Raw genomic sequence first — 17,478 nt, 5'->3', positions numbered from 1 at the left:
TCCTGGGGTTACAATGTCTCGACATACGACGTTTCGAGTTTATAACGCTCACTCCCATAAAAACTTAAAAAAACTGAGACGTGAGAAGGAATAAAGGTAAGGATTTTTTTTTACACTCATTTTTTTGTTACTACAGTACAGTGTGCAGTATATTTATGTCCTTTTCCTTTTTCTGTGGCTTAGTTGTGTGTTTATGTTCTAGATTATGATTTTGCAAATGTGTTTGCATAGGTAAGTTACTTAGGCTAGGGGTGTGTTTCGACTTACATCAAAATTCAGGTTACATAACTATTGTAGAAATGGAACTGTGTTGTAACCCGAGGACCCCCTGTATACTATATATTTTTTTTAATGTTGGCTTTTCATCTCCGTTTTATCTAACTTATTGTTCCAAAACTCCAGAATGTGAAAGATCTTGCCTCCTAACTACCTGATATGCATATGAATTTAACTTTCATGTATGCTCTGTTGCTAGTTGGTTAGCCAAAACAACCATGTACAAACATATCAGTCTTTCACTCGTTTGACTATATGTGTTAGGAACACTGTTAGAATGACTAGAATTTTTGTCAGCTACTTATGGCTGTACGTATCTGTGCATGTGGACTGAAGCAGAGACCTGCCTTCTCATGGAGTGGCATTCATCTTAATTCATTACAGTGTGGAGCATAGTATCTCAAAGAGGAAGAAGATGCCGAGATCAAAATAATTAAAGCATTTATTTTTTTCATCTAGTTACATAAATATTAAACTCTGTTTTTAAGCTACAGCTTAATATTTTGGGTGGTCTCTGCACACTACAACCAATAAGAATGAAGACAGAAGGACATACTAAAAGCTGTAGCTGGGTTAGTGAGAGGAGTACACTACCAAAGGCAGCTAAAAACTGTCCCTAACAATAGTCACTATTCAAATTGCATTCGGTTGCTGTGACATTTGTTTTAAGTTTTAGCATACAATAAGCTGTAAGTAAACCATCTCACTCTTGCATCCCTGCAAAAGAACAATCTCAGATGACATTTACAACAAACAGAAAAATGACACATGACTTAAATATAAAAAAAATACATTTGTGGATTTTAGTCAGGATATTTCACCACATAATAACTGTTTTTGAAAAAGCATTTTAATGAATTAACTGTATACCTCACTTCATTAACAATAATAAGCACGTATTCCAGCTAAAAACCTACCAGTCTTGTAAGAGCCGATTTAATATTTCACAAAGCAAGACATAATCTTTGTACTGAAGCGTTAAAGCAGGTGAGATGAAACCTTTATATTGAAAAAAAAAACAAAACAGTCTCATGTAGGCCTATACACTGGAGAAACTTCTTTGAAAAAATGACTTATCATAATCATTATAAATAATATATTATATATATATATATTGTATCCTTACCCAGCCAGGACACCCAGAGTGTGGAAGGACTGTTTTCAGGACAGTTTCTCTTCTGGGCTGGCAAAGGGCAGCCCCCCTGGTTTACAGCAGGGCCACAGGGCCTCAACCCTGTTGGAACACGTGGCCATTGCCAGGAGGCATATGGATCTTTCCAGGGCCTTATTTGGCCACACTTCTGCCACACCAGGAAGTGTGGCCAGAAGAAGCTTGTTAGGCACCTGGGGTCCTTCGGGTGCCTTATAAAAAGGGGCCAGCCCCCACCATTCGGGGGCAAGAGTCGTGAGGAAGAGGACAAAGCCTGAGGAGGAGTGAAGGTGGAGGGACTGAATTGTGTGTTGTGCAACACTTGAGAGATTCACTGCCCATGTTCAAGTGGAACCAACCGTTCAGGCCTATAAATCAGTTTGGTGTATGTAAAACTTTCACTCATCTTTTGTGGTTGGACAAAGTGATGGTTGTCTTCATTCTCATTGGCTGTACTGTTTTGGTTTTTTTTTTGGATTTCTTTGGTAGTCTGCTGGTTGTGCTCTTGGTAACATAATGTGTAAGACTGCAATGCAATTTGACCATGATAACTTTCTCTAGAGGTCTCAGGGGTCTACACTCGTTGGAACTGCCTGTTAAAGTAAGAGATTAAATTAATTAGATAGATAGATAGATAGATAGATACTTTATTAATCCCAATGGGAAATTCACTAAAATGTCAGAGCTGCTTATCTATTTCACCTCAAAGTAATACTTCAGCAAAGTAATATGCACTCCCAAGCATAGTCATCCTTTGATGATGAGGTCCTTTCTTGACAGTCCATTGCTGATGTCACCTGAGAATCCAGTCTTCATAAAACAAGCTTATCCTTCTTCAAGAAGTCACTCTCTTCTAAAGTTCTTAAGGTTCTTCTAGCAATGTTAATCATAATTATAGGCAAAAAAGCCAAACCAATATATATATATATATATATATATATATATATATATATATATATATATATAGTGATCCCTCGCTATATCGCGCTTCGCCTTTCGCGGCTTCACTCCATCGCGGATTTTATATGTAAGCATATTTAAATATATATTGCGGATTTTTCGCTGCTTCGCGGGTTTCTGCGGACAATGGGTCTTTTAATTTCTGGCACATGCTTCCTCAGTTGGTTTGCCCAGTTGATTTCATACAAGGGACGCTATTGGCAGATGGCTGAGAAGCTACCCAACTTACTTTCTCTCTCTCTCTCTCTTGCGCTGACGTAGGGGGGTGTGAGCAGGGGGGCTGTGTGCAGCTGCTTCCTGAAGGACATGCTGCACAGTGCTTCGCATACTTAAAAGCTCAAAGGGCACGTATTGATTTTTGACTTTGTTTTTCTGTGGCTCTCTCTCTGTCTCTTCCTGCTCCTGACAGAGGGGGTGTGAGCTGCCGCCTTCAACAGCTTTGTACCGGCGGTGCTTCGCATACTTAAAAGCCAAAAAGCCCTATTGATTTTTTTTTTTGACTGCTTGCTTTGCACTCCTTTGAAAAGGAAGATATGTTTGCATTCTTTTAATTGTGAGACAGAACTGTCATCTCTGTCTTGTCATGGAGCACAGTTTAAACTTTTGAAAAAGAGACAAATGTTTGTTTGCAGTGTTTGAATAACGTTCCTGTCTCTCTACAACCTCCTGTGTTTCTGCGCAAATCTGTGACCCAAGCATGACATTCTAAAAATAACCATATAAACATATGGTTTCTACTTCGCGGATTTTCCTATTTCGCGGGTGGCTCTGGAATGCAACCCCCGCGATGGAGGAGGGATTACTGTATATATATATATATATATAACTGTAAGCTTGTTTGTTCTAAACTAATTTTCACCTTTTTTTTTAATCACTAACCATATTCCTGAATTATTAAACAAGGCCAAGAATATCTGAAGTGACTCTGCTAAAATAAAATAAAAAAACACCTTCTCAAACTTGAAAACCAAAATAACATTGCCTGGGCAATTGTCAATTGGAAAAATTACGTTGTATGCTGAACAGCTGGCTGTCTTTCTAACTGGACTGGCAACAGGAAGGGGAATATTGGACGAATGTGTATTGTGGTAGAGTTAGAGAATGGTATCCTCTGCAGGTATCATGAGAAGGGAGTCAATTATGTTTACCAGGGGTCTGGAACACGTTGAAATGGTGGACTCAAGTCTTGCATACATAACCCGCAATTGCGAGCAAAATGCTCCCAAGAAGATGTCAAGAGGTAATGTTGTCTAGTGGCAATAGGAATTTGAGGCTGACTGCATATCACAGAACAAGCCTCTTTTCTTTAAGCCACAATTATTGTTAATATGGGTGACCTGTTCATCATTTATTTGAAATGACACTGCAGTTCTTCACTGCCACAAAACTGAAAATATTAGCATATTTGGAAAAGACCATGCCTGCTAGCATGTTAGAGAATGCTAGTTCTTTCTCATGCTAGAATTTTGAGATGGTGGCCAGTTAATAATTGTTAAACCAACTATTTGTAATTTCTAGTCAAATCTGTGGATCATATTATACACACTCCTTGGTAACTCTCCTCACAAAAAGACCAACTATTAAAGTATTAAGACCAACAATTACGGCCTCACTAGGCTGACTTGTGGGCTATCTCTAAAGATAACTAATGAATCCTACCACTACTACATTATATTTGATGCTTTAGAACAAGAGTTCCCAAACTTTTTTCAGCCGCAGACCCCTTTACCAAAAACTTTTAAAACCGTCGACCCCCTGGTCATTTACTTTACTTACTCAAATTAATAAATTTGTACAGTACTCAATATTAAATATTTCACTAGATTTCAAACTTTTCATTTTAATCACTTATAATTAATGATTGATAAAGATAAAATGACTAATGAATATGGCATTATCGTGTGCAACATTTAATATCGAAACCTGCACTAACGAAGATTAAAGAAAAAAAATACGAGCAGAGTTTTTTTACATTTTTGACATTTATGAAATAAATATGTAAATTCAAAATAAGTACAAATACTGTATTGAAATCACTATATTAACTATAAAAATGAAGTGACTTGCAACGTTTTTTCATGTCCGCACTTGCTTTGATACATTCGATAAGACAATGCTCAGACATGTTTGTGCTAAATGTATTTTCATGCATTCTTACGTGCGACTCTTTTAATGAAACATTTTACCTTTTCGCTCGCAAGTTTGGTATGTAATGTGTTTTTATCAGAAAAGTGTTTTTTTTTAATTATTTTACTTCTTAATTAGGTACCTATTGGAATCATAGATATTTTGAAGTAACAAACACAAACAAATAAGCAGTAGTAAGGGGGTCTATTTTTTCTGTCATCGACCCCCAAATTTTTTTATTGAAACTATCGACCCCTAGAAAGTTCAAATCGACCCCAGGGGGTCGATATCAACCACTTTGGGAAGTCTTGCTTTAGAATCTTGCGATTGTTGTATGTGTGGATTTTATGAGCTGTACTCATTCTATCCCATTATCAATTTTAAAATTTCTTTTTTTTTATCAGGGGGTTTTAGGAATCAATTGAGTTGAGTTGGTGCTAACCAATATTTGGCATCAGTTTCCACAGTGCATATAAGGTATGAAAATCTGCTGTTGATGAAGAATGCAATGGTTCAGGGGTTCATTTTGATGTTTGATGACAAGATTTAGACACTCAAGCTAGGAATTTAATTCTAATGTCTTTTCAAAGTCAAAAATTTCAGGGTATGGTTTACCATTTTATCATCAATTTATACCTTCTTAATGTCCATGGTATCCTCAGCATGGACACTTATTTGTAAAGATTGTCCATTAATTTTGTTGTCAATGAAATGAAAAGGTAAAACAAGATTTATAGCTAATGTCTCGTCACCCTAACAGCAACTATGAGACATTACTTCATTGCAAACAGGAATCAGACAAGACAATCTAATGAGTTCTCATGACACGGCATAGTGAAAAAAGAAAGGTTTAATTGAAAAATCTGGAAAAGCATTGCCACCATTCACTGCAAACTGAAATGCATAGCAAATTGAAAATAAGCTTAAATAATACCCTGATTAATATATATATCACATCGACAAAATAAATAAAAACATGTATGAACAAATACAGAAAGCCACAACACTGGGACAAAGGACAAGTGTTTGATCTATTTGCTGATAAATATATGCTTAAATAATTAGACAAAGCACCATATTTTATTACATTAAACTTACTTCCAAAAAAACATATTTATTGCTTAAAAATCATTTTTTATTACCATTAATGTAAAAAAAAAACAAAAAAACAAGCATGACCTGAAAATGTTCTTTTCTAGGCTTAGTGCAATTCTATTAAGAAAAAGGAAAAATGTTATAGTGTTTTTGCATAGCAAGTCTGGAGACTCACCACAAAAGTGTTCTCAAATTGTTTAATTAAGTGTTTGTTAATTAAGTACATGGTTCATATGAAGTGGAAAGCTCTTCATATAAGAGAGGACAATTTTAAGCTTATATTTTAATAATGGTTACTGAAGGAAACAAAGTAACTCATAAAAACTACACAGGGAAATTCTCAAAACTTCCGAAGTGTTCATATTTCTTTTAGTTTCCTAAGTAAAACAAAAATTTGCAGCAGTATGAAGGCATTTTATCCACTGTCTGAATCTGGCATGAATTATGCACATTTTAGTAAATGCTTAAAAGGCCAGCACCAGTTTGTCCTGTTTTAAGTTTAATAAAGTACTCAGGAATATGCTTGATTTGAAAATGGACACATTTGGTAATTTGTAAGGCTTTTGCTTTTATATTTAGACTGGTGCCCCTTACACCCCATTTTTAACCACAAGAACAAGTATAGTATTTTCTTTTATTTATAAAAAGTGCTTAACTTAATAGCACAATATCCCTTTTCAAATCAATGTATACCATGATTATGAAAAAATAACTTCAGATACCAAAAGTTCTATGCAAACCGCAAACAAAAGTAACTAGTTCAAGATCTGTCAATCTTTGATAGCAGTTGAATCACTGGCATTCATGAGGGGTCATGTCTATCCAAGATATTGCAGAGCTGAATTGATAGAACTCTTACATTGTACATCATGTATGGTAAAAGTTGCAAACTGAGGAGCTACTTGCCCAAAACACTGGGTCAGAACAATCTAGGATGATGACTAAGACCATCTACTCACACAGGATAGAAATGATAGGCCAACAACTGAACAAATCGTTTCTAGACTAAATTTAAGTGTCACAAAACAGAACAGTCATAATCAGTGTGCACATTCAAGTTTCAATGTAAAGTCTCTCTCTGACACCTCAACAAGACTTGTCTAGTGTTAAGAAAGGCCTCTTTGGGTATCACTGTGGTGCTAATTTGTCTCCAGTGATGAATACCTTCTGGTAGAGTTATAGGGGACAATGAGTTTAGAGAATGCCTGGACGTACATCTCTTTCTGAGATAGGCTTACATTACATTACATTACCAATGTCTGGCATTTTGGTGTGAAGAGCTATAGTACAGTACGTACCAGTAGATCCCAGTTGATTATTATTGAAGGGACAGTGAAGGCTTAGCAGTACATGCAGCTTGATGAATCCTTCTGTCCTCCCTATCCAGTACAATAATGGTTGACAACAATCTGCAGGCACTACTCATGAAGTTCTTAAAAACATCTCATCCAGGGAGTGGCAGCCCAGGTCTCGCAAACTGAACAGTATCAAAGACATATTAGATACCTCAATTCTGCTTTATGCCCTGACACAACTTTGGCTCAGCTCACCAGGCACACTGAACAGGCAAAGGATCTGACAGAAAAGCATCCAGACCTTCATTGATCCAAGTTTAACCATGCAATTTAACTAAAGACAACTGTAAAGTATTTCATATAGACATCTTTGCAACAAAACCTGTGTATATCATTATTTATTTTATACAAATGTAGTAGAGTCCAGATAATGCCTTCATGATGTTGCAGTTTTCATTTTCACCAGCTTAAATAACAGCAGCACTGGGTCCAGTAGCTATATAATGCAACTTTCTTCTTAAAGTACTATGTGGGCATGCACTTCTATCATTTTAGAAATAAATGTTGAGAAAATTTTGTAAAACCTTAAAAACAGATATGCGGGCTAATTCTCTAAGAAACAATTCTATGCATTTTTTATGAGAATGAGAGTGTCCAAGCTTTCTTCAACGTAATTTGAAACTCACTTTTTATCTGGTGTGTGAAAATGTCTACCTTGACCTGGGCTTCAATTTGATTTATACATTATAGAGAAAGCAGTGTATATTTAAGTAGAAAAGTGGATGATTTAATTAAAACCCCCACATTGTCTACAGTTTAAACGAGGTTGGCTGACTATCACAAAGTGTAGCGTGAATGGAGTTAGATTTGAAAGCAATTATAATAGAAATGAAGACGCAAATGAAGTCTGTACTACTACAGCAGCGCATAGATTGGTAGCTTGTGACTTCCGAGTCTAAAATGTCCTCTTATTTGTAACTCTGAAAAGTATAATAAAATTATTTGAAATTTAAAACTACCATTCAGTTGTTTTATAATAATAACTGACATTTTGGATTGTTTAGTATGATGACGTTAAACTGGCAATGTGAAAAGAGTTTCTGAAAACATAGTGGCACAGCAGATTGGTTAGTAAAATGCAAACCCTTAAATACTGATAGTTTCAGTGCCTCCCAAATTGATGAGATATGACTAGAGACTTGTGAACATTAATTTTTCATGTCCAGACAGTTTTATACTTTTTCAAAACAGGTGAACTTTCTATTTCAATCTAACTTACGTTATAGTCTCAGGCTTAAGATAAAAACCATGTAAAAAAAATTATACTTGCACCTGAAGACTATGTAAAAATGTATGCACATGCAGCATCCTTGCTGTGAGTCCTGAGAGAAGATTGGATTGGCCCCTAGTTCAGTGTGGTTTCCTCTGCAAGATTCACATGGATAGCCATGTAGTTTTGGGCGAGAATAAATTAAAAAAAGACTGCAGGTAGGCAGTCACAGATCAGGAGTAGCAGGTACTAAATACATGCAATGTAATCTAAATCTTGCAGTACGGAATGAATTTCAATTAATAATGTATGAAGCTCACCACAACATTTGTAAATAATTAATATTAGTAGGGCTAACTCAACTTTTAAAAAATGATGCACCACTGTTCCTTCAAGGACCACTGAGAGTGCTTACTAGTTAATGCTTACTCAGTTATTGTTTGTAATTTGAAGTCTAATACGAATTTCTTGTATTATAACCACTTTGTAGGAAAGTGCTGTTTCTTTTCTTGTTCATTGTAAGAAACAAACAAAAAAAAATATTTGTCTTTGTACTTTGGGGATAAATATTACCTGCAAGTCCAGCTTTCATTGTTTTAGCTCATTGTCTAATAATCCTTTTTTCACAATGGCAAAACAACTCAACATAATAAAGCATGCACTGGTATTGCTTTATTAGTCCTGAAGATTAGGTCACTTTCTTAAAAATTGCATTAACCCTCTGTAGTTTAAAACTCCAATTTTATTGGATCAGTATTAAAAAATCATTTGTATTGACTGAACAGATTTTAGAATGTTGTACTTTAGGATGATAGGGGAACTGCTGACACTTTTTTTTCTAGCAGGCATTGACAGTGTGAAAAGATATGCACTCAGCAGAAACTGCATTTCAATTGCTACATATTCCTAGCATTTGTGATGTAAAATAACTTTAGTATGAAGCCTGTCACCAACAAACCACCACCTCATTCAGAAACTGTACCATAAGATTATTCAGATTTGTGGTAACAATAGTTAGGAATACATTGTAATCACTTTTTAGCCCTTTCACTGTTCAGAATGAAGCTGTTTATTTGTAGCTTTGCATAATAAGCCTTTTTATTATTATGCTCCTTACTAAATGCTCCCCATCTTTCACTTGATACATCATTGCTTTACAGCTCACATGCACTGTGTTGAGGCCTCTTCTCTCTCAGTCCCTGTTTGCTGCAATGGCTGTGTGGATCCCTTCAGCACCATACTATACTTCTAGGCTGTGCTTTTAAAAAGCAACAACTCAAATGTAATGCAGGTGGTGAGTTTTAACAATAGTTAAAATAGCTATAAGACATATAAGTAAGGTGTAAAGCATAGAAAAATGTTTTCGAGCTTGGCGTTAAATAAAATAATATTTTTTTTTTTTTTGCATTTATATAGCGCTTTTCTCACTACTCAAAGCGCTTAGCAATTGCAGGTTAAGGGCCTTGCTTAAGGGCCCAACAGAGCAGAGTCCCTTTTGGCATTTACGGGATTCGAACCGGCAACCTTCCGATTGCCAGGGCAGATCCCTAGCCTCAGAGCCACCAGTAGAGTAGATGGTGAAAGGAGAATTAACCCAATGTTATAAAACAGTATTCTGTGGAGTGTGTGAAAGAATGTTCAATAGTTTCCCTTTGCTTGTGTAGTACAGTCATACTTTCATGTGTTTTGTCCACTGATAACTCGCTTTTCGCTAACAGTCATTTACTGTTTTATTTCTTGTTCTCAGGCTGAAAATGGTTGTGCATTTATTACTCCTAAATAAACTTCATGTGGAACTTATTAAGACTGCTTTGGAATTTGACAGACATATAAGCTGTCTTTAATTAATTAAGAATACTGAACCTCTGCTAACCTTTAGGATGCCTCAATATCTTCAAGTGATTACTTCATATTAAATCTTCTGATTTCTTTCTCTCCAGAAGAATGGCAGGGGAGCAGAGGTCAGATTTGATTAGAATAAGAAATAGCATTGTATGTCTGACTGACTTGTAATTTACTCACTGTAATTCATAAAAGCAATAAAAATTAGAAAAAAGAAAAAAATAACTTGAAATGTTTTGCAAACCTGTGAAAAGGTTTAGCTGGCATTCCTTTTAAGAATATCAGCAAAAGTTTAATTTGCCATTACGTATTGTTCAGAAATTGTCCAGTGTTCAGTTTAGACCTCATGATGAAAACATGTTATCATGAGGATACTGAACTGCACATCACCGACTCCAAATATGGCACCGAGTTACCATGGTAACCTAATGGTTTTGCGAAAATGAGAAAAAGTAAGTTGTCTTGTAACAGCAGAGTATGCCATCACTGCAAACCACTCCACATTTCAGCAGTTCAAATGATATGAAAATTATATAGCATATAAAAATTACAAATCTCATACACAAGTAATTACTTCTTAATGTGGCCTCACACCTTGGACTGGAAAAAGTAGGTTCAGCAAACTGATGAATGAATATTTGTTATGTTTTAATATTTTTAAATGATAAGAATATTCTGTACTGTGAAAGTATACGACATGTAAAGTTAAGAATTTGTTTATGTAATACAGTACTAGGGTGTTGTACCATGTTAGCCATTATGAATGTAGTGAGAAGTCAAGCAAAATGACACCTTTATTGGCTAAGTAGATTACAATATGCAAGCTTTCGAGGCAACTCAGACCCCTTCTGCAGGCAAGATGTAATACGGAAACTGGAATTTTCTAAAGATGGCGCCGACTGGTGTGGCTGGCTGTCTGCTCGTCTCTCTAGTCTATGTTTTAACTTTGTTTTTATGTTTCAGTTTATCCCAACAGTGCCCTGTGTTGGCTGGGATTGGCTCCAGCGGACCCCTGTGACCCTGTGTTTGGATTCAGCGGGTTGGATAATGGATGGATGGATATTGCTATTGCAGCTTGAACACCTTGTTGGGCTTAAAGGGGCTGCTCTTAACTGGTTCAGGTCATATTTAACTGGTAGACACTTTCAGTGACTTTTAATTCATCTTCTTCTTCTACTGCTCCTCTTAAATATGGTGTTCCTCAGGGATCCATTTTGGGTCCTATTTTATTCTCCATATACCTTCACCTTATTGGAGCTATTTTTAGGAAATTTAACATTTCTTTTCACTGCTATGCTGATGATACTCAGATTTATATTCCTGTCTGCAACTCTACAACAAATCAACTCTACAACTGTCTGTCTGAACTAAGATCCTGGATGGCTAATAATTTTCTTGATCTAAATCAAAATAAAACGGAGGTGCTTATAGTGGGTCCATCAGCCCAAATTGGTCTTGGACTTCTCGGCTCTTTCTCTGTCTTTTCCAAACCTCAAGTCCGCAATCTTGGTGTTACCTTTGATAGTAACCTCTCTTTTGAGAAACAAGTAAATTCTGTAGTCAAGAGTTGCTTTTTCCAACTTCGTCTATTAGGTAAGATAAAGCCTTTTTTATCTTCTAGGGATCTTGAGATAGCTACTCATACATTTATTTTTTCTCGCTTTGATTACTACAACTCGCTGTATTCTGGGATTAATAAATCCCTGATACACAGGTTATAGTTGGTCCAAAATGCTGTCGCTCGCTTTCTGGTTGGGGCAAGAAAGTATGACTCTGTTTCTCCAATATTAGCTTCTTTACACTGGCTGCCTGTCAGTTTTCGAATTGATTTTAAAATCTTGCTGCTAGTTTTTAAATCTTTACATGGGCTTGCTTCTGCCTATTTATCTGAACTTTGTGTTTTACATCAGCCATCTAGAGTGTTTAGATCTTCTGGTCAGCTGTCTCTTTTTGTCCCTCGTACCAAGTGTAAAACTAAGGGGGACAGGGCTTTTGCAGCTGCTGTGCCTCGCCTGAGGAACGCTTTACCTCATCACATAAAGGAGTCGTCTACAATTGAACTGTTCAAAACAAGACTAAAGACTCATTTCTATTCACTTGCATTCCATGACCTTCAGTAATACTGATGGTTTCCTCTTTGTGATTATATAACATTACTTCTATTTTTTATGTATATAACATTACTTCTATTTATTATGTATTTTATTTTATGTTCATATATTTTATTTCTATTTATGTTTTATGTTAATTTGTTTTGTTTTTCTTTTATTCTATTATTGTAAAGCACTTTGGCCACAGCATTACTATGTTGTTTTAAATGTGCTATATAAATAAATTGACACTGGAGTTCCCTGTGTTTATATACACACTAGGACAAGTAACAACATTGGTAAATCTTTAAGTGAGACATCTTAAATGTAAAAAAGTAATAGACCTCTTCAGGCTAAGATTCATTTAACAACAGAGAAGAAGCAAGAGAGAAAAGAATAGGAAGTCAAACTCATGCTAAAATGTAATACATTACAACATGGTTTGAATAGAGACAAGAGTTTTATGACCAGGTATGAGAATTGTTTGCATCTCTCAGACTGACACAGACAACCTGACTACAGATCCACAACAAAGAAACTTTAAAAGACTTTGTTGGGCAGTTATCTTATCCAAAGATCTTGACCATACATTGTTCTTCTCTCTTGTTAACACTAGAATTACCAGAGCCTACGAAAAAACTCGTAGATCCGGCCCACCTTAAATCGCTTCTTAAAACCGTTCTCACCTCTCCGCCAGCGTCTTTTGTCATCTAAATGTACTGATAAAAGACAAGCTGCCAGCAGCCGGCTATTCCATCCCCCCAACGACTTAGAACGTAAACAAGCTTTTCCCAGCTCATGCCTTGATTGATTATCTGGGAGTGAAGTGGAGTTTTAGAGTAGAAATAATAGATTGTTATTTGGAACACACGCATTTCATATGTGTTGCATTTCTACAGTAATCTGTGTAAACACATTGTTAAAACAGAAACGTTTTATATATTCTAGTAGCAAATGACAAAATGTAGGCATAAACTATATAATGTATGAAGCCTGAAGTCCAAATATCAAAGAAACACTTTCACAAAAAGTACAATAAAAAAGCCACGGCCAAAAAAAGCCGCCTTAGTGTGCGACATTGACACGCATTAGCTATCACTGCTTCCGTGGCGCAACAGTATCAGTCGCTGACTGGGAATCAGAAGGTCATGCATTCGATCCTACACAAGTCCTTTTTGAGAAGTGTTCTTATTTTCACTATTTTAGAATAAAAAGATACATTTGATTTCAGTCTGTAACAGCTGGTGTAATTTATGATATTTGTAAAGGTTAGCTTTATTTTTTTTTTTAATTCACTTTTCATTGTCTCAGTCGCGTTCAGGATCCTTCCCTACCGCCCCCCACCTGACACTGCTGTTTTCACATAAAGACGCGCTATAGTTCTGCAGTGTATCACGATACATACGACCGCGTGTTTTTTCCCCCCAATATTGCCAGTCCCCATGTGTTGCTGTATGCTGTTTCTTTTGTACTCCAGGACATGCAGAGGAAAGCATAGTAAAGAGCAGTAACTTCAGCGCTATATACAATCATCAGACACTCCCCATCTGATGCTGTTTTCACATAAAGACGCGCTAAAGCTCTGCAGTGTACTTGTGACTGCATTGTCGTACCAATGCTTGCGAACTGAAGTGTCTGCATGCACTTTTCGTGGCATTATACGTGTATTTTTTGAGCATGCCCATGTAGCTCAAACACAGGAACATATGTTGATGTAAAAGTATAACAAAACAAGTGCACTTTTATTCAAGACTATAACCGAAGAAAAAAGAAAGCAAGTTACAGTAGGCGGTTGATATGACAGCTTGCGTGGTGGAATGCTAAGAACTGCTAATTTCCATTTTGTGCTATATAACTGTTAACATTTGAATCTGATCATTGCATATAGCGCTGTCTTATTCAGTGTGCACAAGAACATGCAGGTGGCCAGTTGCTGAGTGCTACAACGCACATTTTAAAAAAAGAAAGAGACAAATATATGTGACGTTTTGAAGAAATCATTTTATGACGCGAATAGTACCAATCAGAAAACATCGTCGAAGTAATGCAATATTATTTGAAAACGAACAGCGTCAGGTTGGGTGTGAAGTTATACTGGTGCTGTTTGAGTCAGATCAGAAGCTGAATAAGCTGAAAAGCTCCTGTTCTGACTCTAAGCAAAAAAGCAGGAATTAATCAACAGAAATAACCGCGATTGACATTTTAAAGTTAACGATTTACAGTGCATACCAATTTATAAATTCAATGTCCGTTTGAGGAAAAAAAAAACACTTTCTTCAAAGCTGGGAATCGAACTCACGTCTCTGTAGCACGGTAGGGCAGCTGTGCTCCAAGTCAACAAATCGTAGTGTTAAGCCACGGAAGCTGTTGTATCATCCTTGAACCTTTTGTGAAAGTGTTTATTTGATGTTTGGACTTCAGACTTCACAGATTCTATAGTTTATGCCTACATTTTGTAACATTTATTACTAAAATATGAAAAAGTTTCTGTTTTAGCAATGTGTTTACACAGATTACTGTAGAAACGGAACATGCATGAAATGCATGTATTCCAAATAGCAATCTATTATTTCCATTCTAAAACTCCAGCAGTTCAGTCACTCCCAGATAGTCAAACAAGGCATGAGCTGGGAAAACTTAGTGAACGTTCTGCGACAGTGGGGGGATGGAATAGCCGGCTGCTCGCTGCTCCTCTTAATCGGCACATTTAGAAGACAAAAGACAGGTGAGAACAGTTTTAAGGTGGGCCGGATCTACGAGTTTTTTCGTAGACTCTGGTAATTCTAGTGTTAAATGAATCTTAGCCTGAAGAGGTGGTCTATTAATTTTTTACATTTAAGATGTCTCACTTAAAGATTTTCCAATGTTGTTATTTGTTCTAGTGTGTACATATACACAGGGAACTCCAGTTTCTGTATTACATCTTGCCTGAAGAAGGGGCCTGAGTTGCCTCGAAAGCTTGTATGTTATAATCTTTTTAGTTAGCCAATAAAAGGTGCCATTTTGCTTGACTTCTCACTTTATGTAATATATAAAATATAATTTCCAGTCAGTATTTATTTACCACCATTGCAAGAGGCAGAGGACAGAAAGATATGGAACAAGATCATCTGCTGTGGCAACCTCTAATGGGAGCAGCAGAAAGAGGAAGAGTACTCATTCATCCATCCATCTCTCTTGTCAACCCTGCTTATCCAGGGGAGGACTGGCTGGCAGGTGAAAACTATCTGAACATATTAAATAAAAAAAAAAACAACTATTGCCCATTAGTTTATAAGTTTTTAACAAACTTAGAAAATGCCCACAGTATTTTCTACTTGTTTGGCAACATTTTCTCAACATTTTTATCCACATTAATACAAGCCCACATAGATTAGTGTTTTGGTGCCACAGTGTCATATAAAAATTAAATATATATCATTTAATTGATACTTTGATTTTGCCAAAGAGTTTTCTGGGTTTTTTTCTAGTAGTCTTGCCTTTTATTTTTCTTGTGTCCTTCGATTATGTGAGACCATTAACAGAACCCTTGACTGAACTGAGAACCAGTCATGGTCAGGGCTAAGGGAATCAGTTTGTCTCTTGACGCAATGACTTAACAAGTAGAGAACAACCAAATGTTAATGGTGAGTTCACTATATTAAACTGTAAAAACTATCTCTGAATCAATGGTGATGCCATTTCGCATACATATAAACACAGTGCAGATATTTTCAACTCCTCCTATCCCGGACATGCCCTTACACCAAATAATATTTGCAACATTTGGTTTGGCATGTCAATTATGTTGACATTGTAAAGACTACAGCAAACATTACACTCAATATTTTAGGCCATCATATGAACAAAAGTTAATTCAGGAAAAAAGAGCATTCATTGAATGCTTCAATAAAAACAGTATGTTCCACTTTGTTAAGATCTTCATCAGGGAAAACAAAGCCAAGAATCCCCATACCCCCTCCAACTCTGCCACTTTACATTGCATAAGATGTAATGAAAACGCAAATGTCTTTTTTAATATTCTGCAGTGTCTGTTCCTGTCCTTGAGACACATGTTTCTAATTAAATATCTAAAGCATTATTTGGGTTATTTACTTTTCTGCTAACTCAATCATTAATCTATATTTGGAAATCAAATCAAACTGTTTCTTGTGCAGTTCTGGTCATTTGCATACCTTATGTTGCACAGCTTGATGGCACAGGCAGAGAACACCAAAATTAAGCAAAAGAAAATTTGGATTGCATACACTCACTCCTCTTAGAGGAGGTGAACAGTGGATAAAAGAAATGTTAACAGTGATGATTTTAAAAACAAAATGCAGTTACATTTGGAAATAAGAACTGGGTGAAAATAAATAGCCTAAAACAGATAAGTCTCAGGCAGTGAAGCTAACATTTTACCTCTCACTTTCTTTTAATCTAGAATTCAGCATTCAAGCTTATATTAGTAAAGCCAAGTCTTCATTTTCCAAACATAACCCAATATTTCAGTATGCTTATTGTGCAAGTGCCTTTGGAGCTTTATTATAATTCCGGCAACGTCTGCATTGTGGTTTCTTTATGAATCCTCCTGCAAACATTATTGCAATTCACTGCTTTTACTGCATCTCAACAGCAACATCTTTATCAGTCAGGTGGTTCAAGCCTTTCCGATGGCATACTTCCCTTTTTGCAGTTGAGACACGTAAATTTTGGTTTTACTGCCATCTGTCCTACGCAGCCACACCTCTCCTGTGCTCACCGCAGTTATCACAGCTCTGAAAAGAAAATAACACCTTTGTCATTTTCACATCTGATTTTCAGAAGTATGATGGACTGGAATCCCATCCAGAGGTGATCACTACTGGGGTACTGTGTGACTCTCTGTGACTAAAAATTAGATATATAGATCTGAAAATAGCAAAAAAGTTGAATTTTGCAACTGCCACATAAAACAGAGAGTAACACTTAAACATAAGAAGAAAAAAAAACACTAATTCTTTTTATTTTTTAAATATACAACTACATAATTATATAAATATACAACTACACATGTGAAAAGTTAGCATCCAAGATGATTACATTTACTGGCTCATTCACAAGTAAAGTAATACTGGGAAATTCATCTGCTGGAAGTTATGTGCTTATATCGGGGTTAGAATTCTTACATGTGTATAATTGTATCTTGCTCTTTTTACTTCTAACAAACGCTCATTAATTTAATATTTTACAAATAATGTAGTGTTTTGATTATAAAATTTAATTGACCTTAATTAGCTTCTCCTCAGATTTCATGCCAGGAGGTGAATTCGAAGTCATCAGTGGTCCCAAGATATTAAATGGATGGATGGTACCAGTCAATTACTAAGCTGAGCTAGAAAAAAAGCCTCCAGT

At 36.1% G+C, this 17,478-nt stretch overlaps 1 protein-coding gene and 1 long non-coding RNA gene across 2 annotated transcripts in view; both read right to left on the bottom strand.

Moving 5' to 3' along the window:
* Window positions 1–7,205: 7,205 nt before the first annotated feature.
* LOC114652179 (uncharacterized) lies at window positions 7,206–12,363 on the bottom strand. Its single transcript, XR_003716308.2, has 2 exons — window positions 9,981–12,363; window positions 7,206–9,877 (listed from the first exon to the last, which is right to left on the bottom strand). It is a non-coding gene; the product is annotated as an uncharacterized LOC114652179 (long non-coding RNA).
* Window positions 12,364–15,564: 3,201 nt separating this feature from the next.
* The window catches only part of LOC114652164 (breast cancer metastasis-suppressor 1 homolog), a 94,805-nt gene continuing 92,891 nt past the window's right edge, over window positions 15,565–17,478 (bottom strand). Inside the window, exon 11 of the mRNA XM_028802398.2 lies at window positions 15,565–16,862. Within this exon, the coding sequence (XP_028658231.2) occupies window positions 16,745–16,862 (118 nt within the window). The 3' untranslated portion in view covers window positions 15,565–16,744. The remainder of the gene's footprint in view (window positions 16,863–17,478) is intronic.

Source organism: Erpetoichthys calabaricus, chromosome 1 (assembly GCF_900747795.2).
Source record: "Erpetoichthys calabaricus chromosome 1, fErpCal1.3, whole genome shotgun sequence".
In the NCBI taxonomy this organism is placed as follows: domain Eukaryota; kingdom Metazoa; phylum Chordata; class Cladistia; order Polypteriformes; family Polypteridae; genus Erpetoichthys; species Erpetoichthys calabaricus.
The sequence above is the reverse complement of the archived record's forward strand: the minus strand, read 5'-3'. Positions and strand labels throughout refer to the sequence as shown.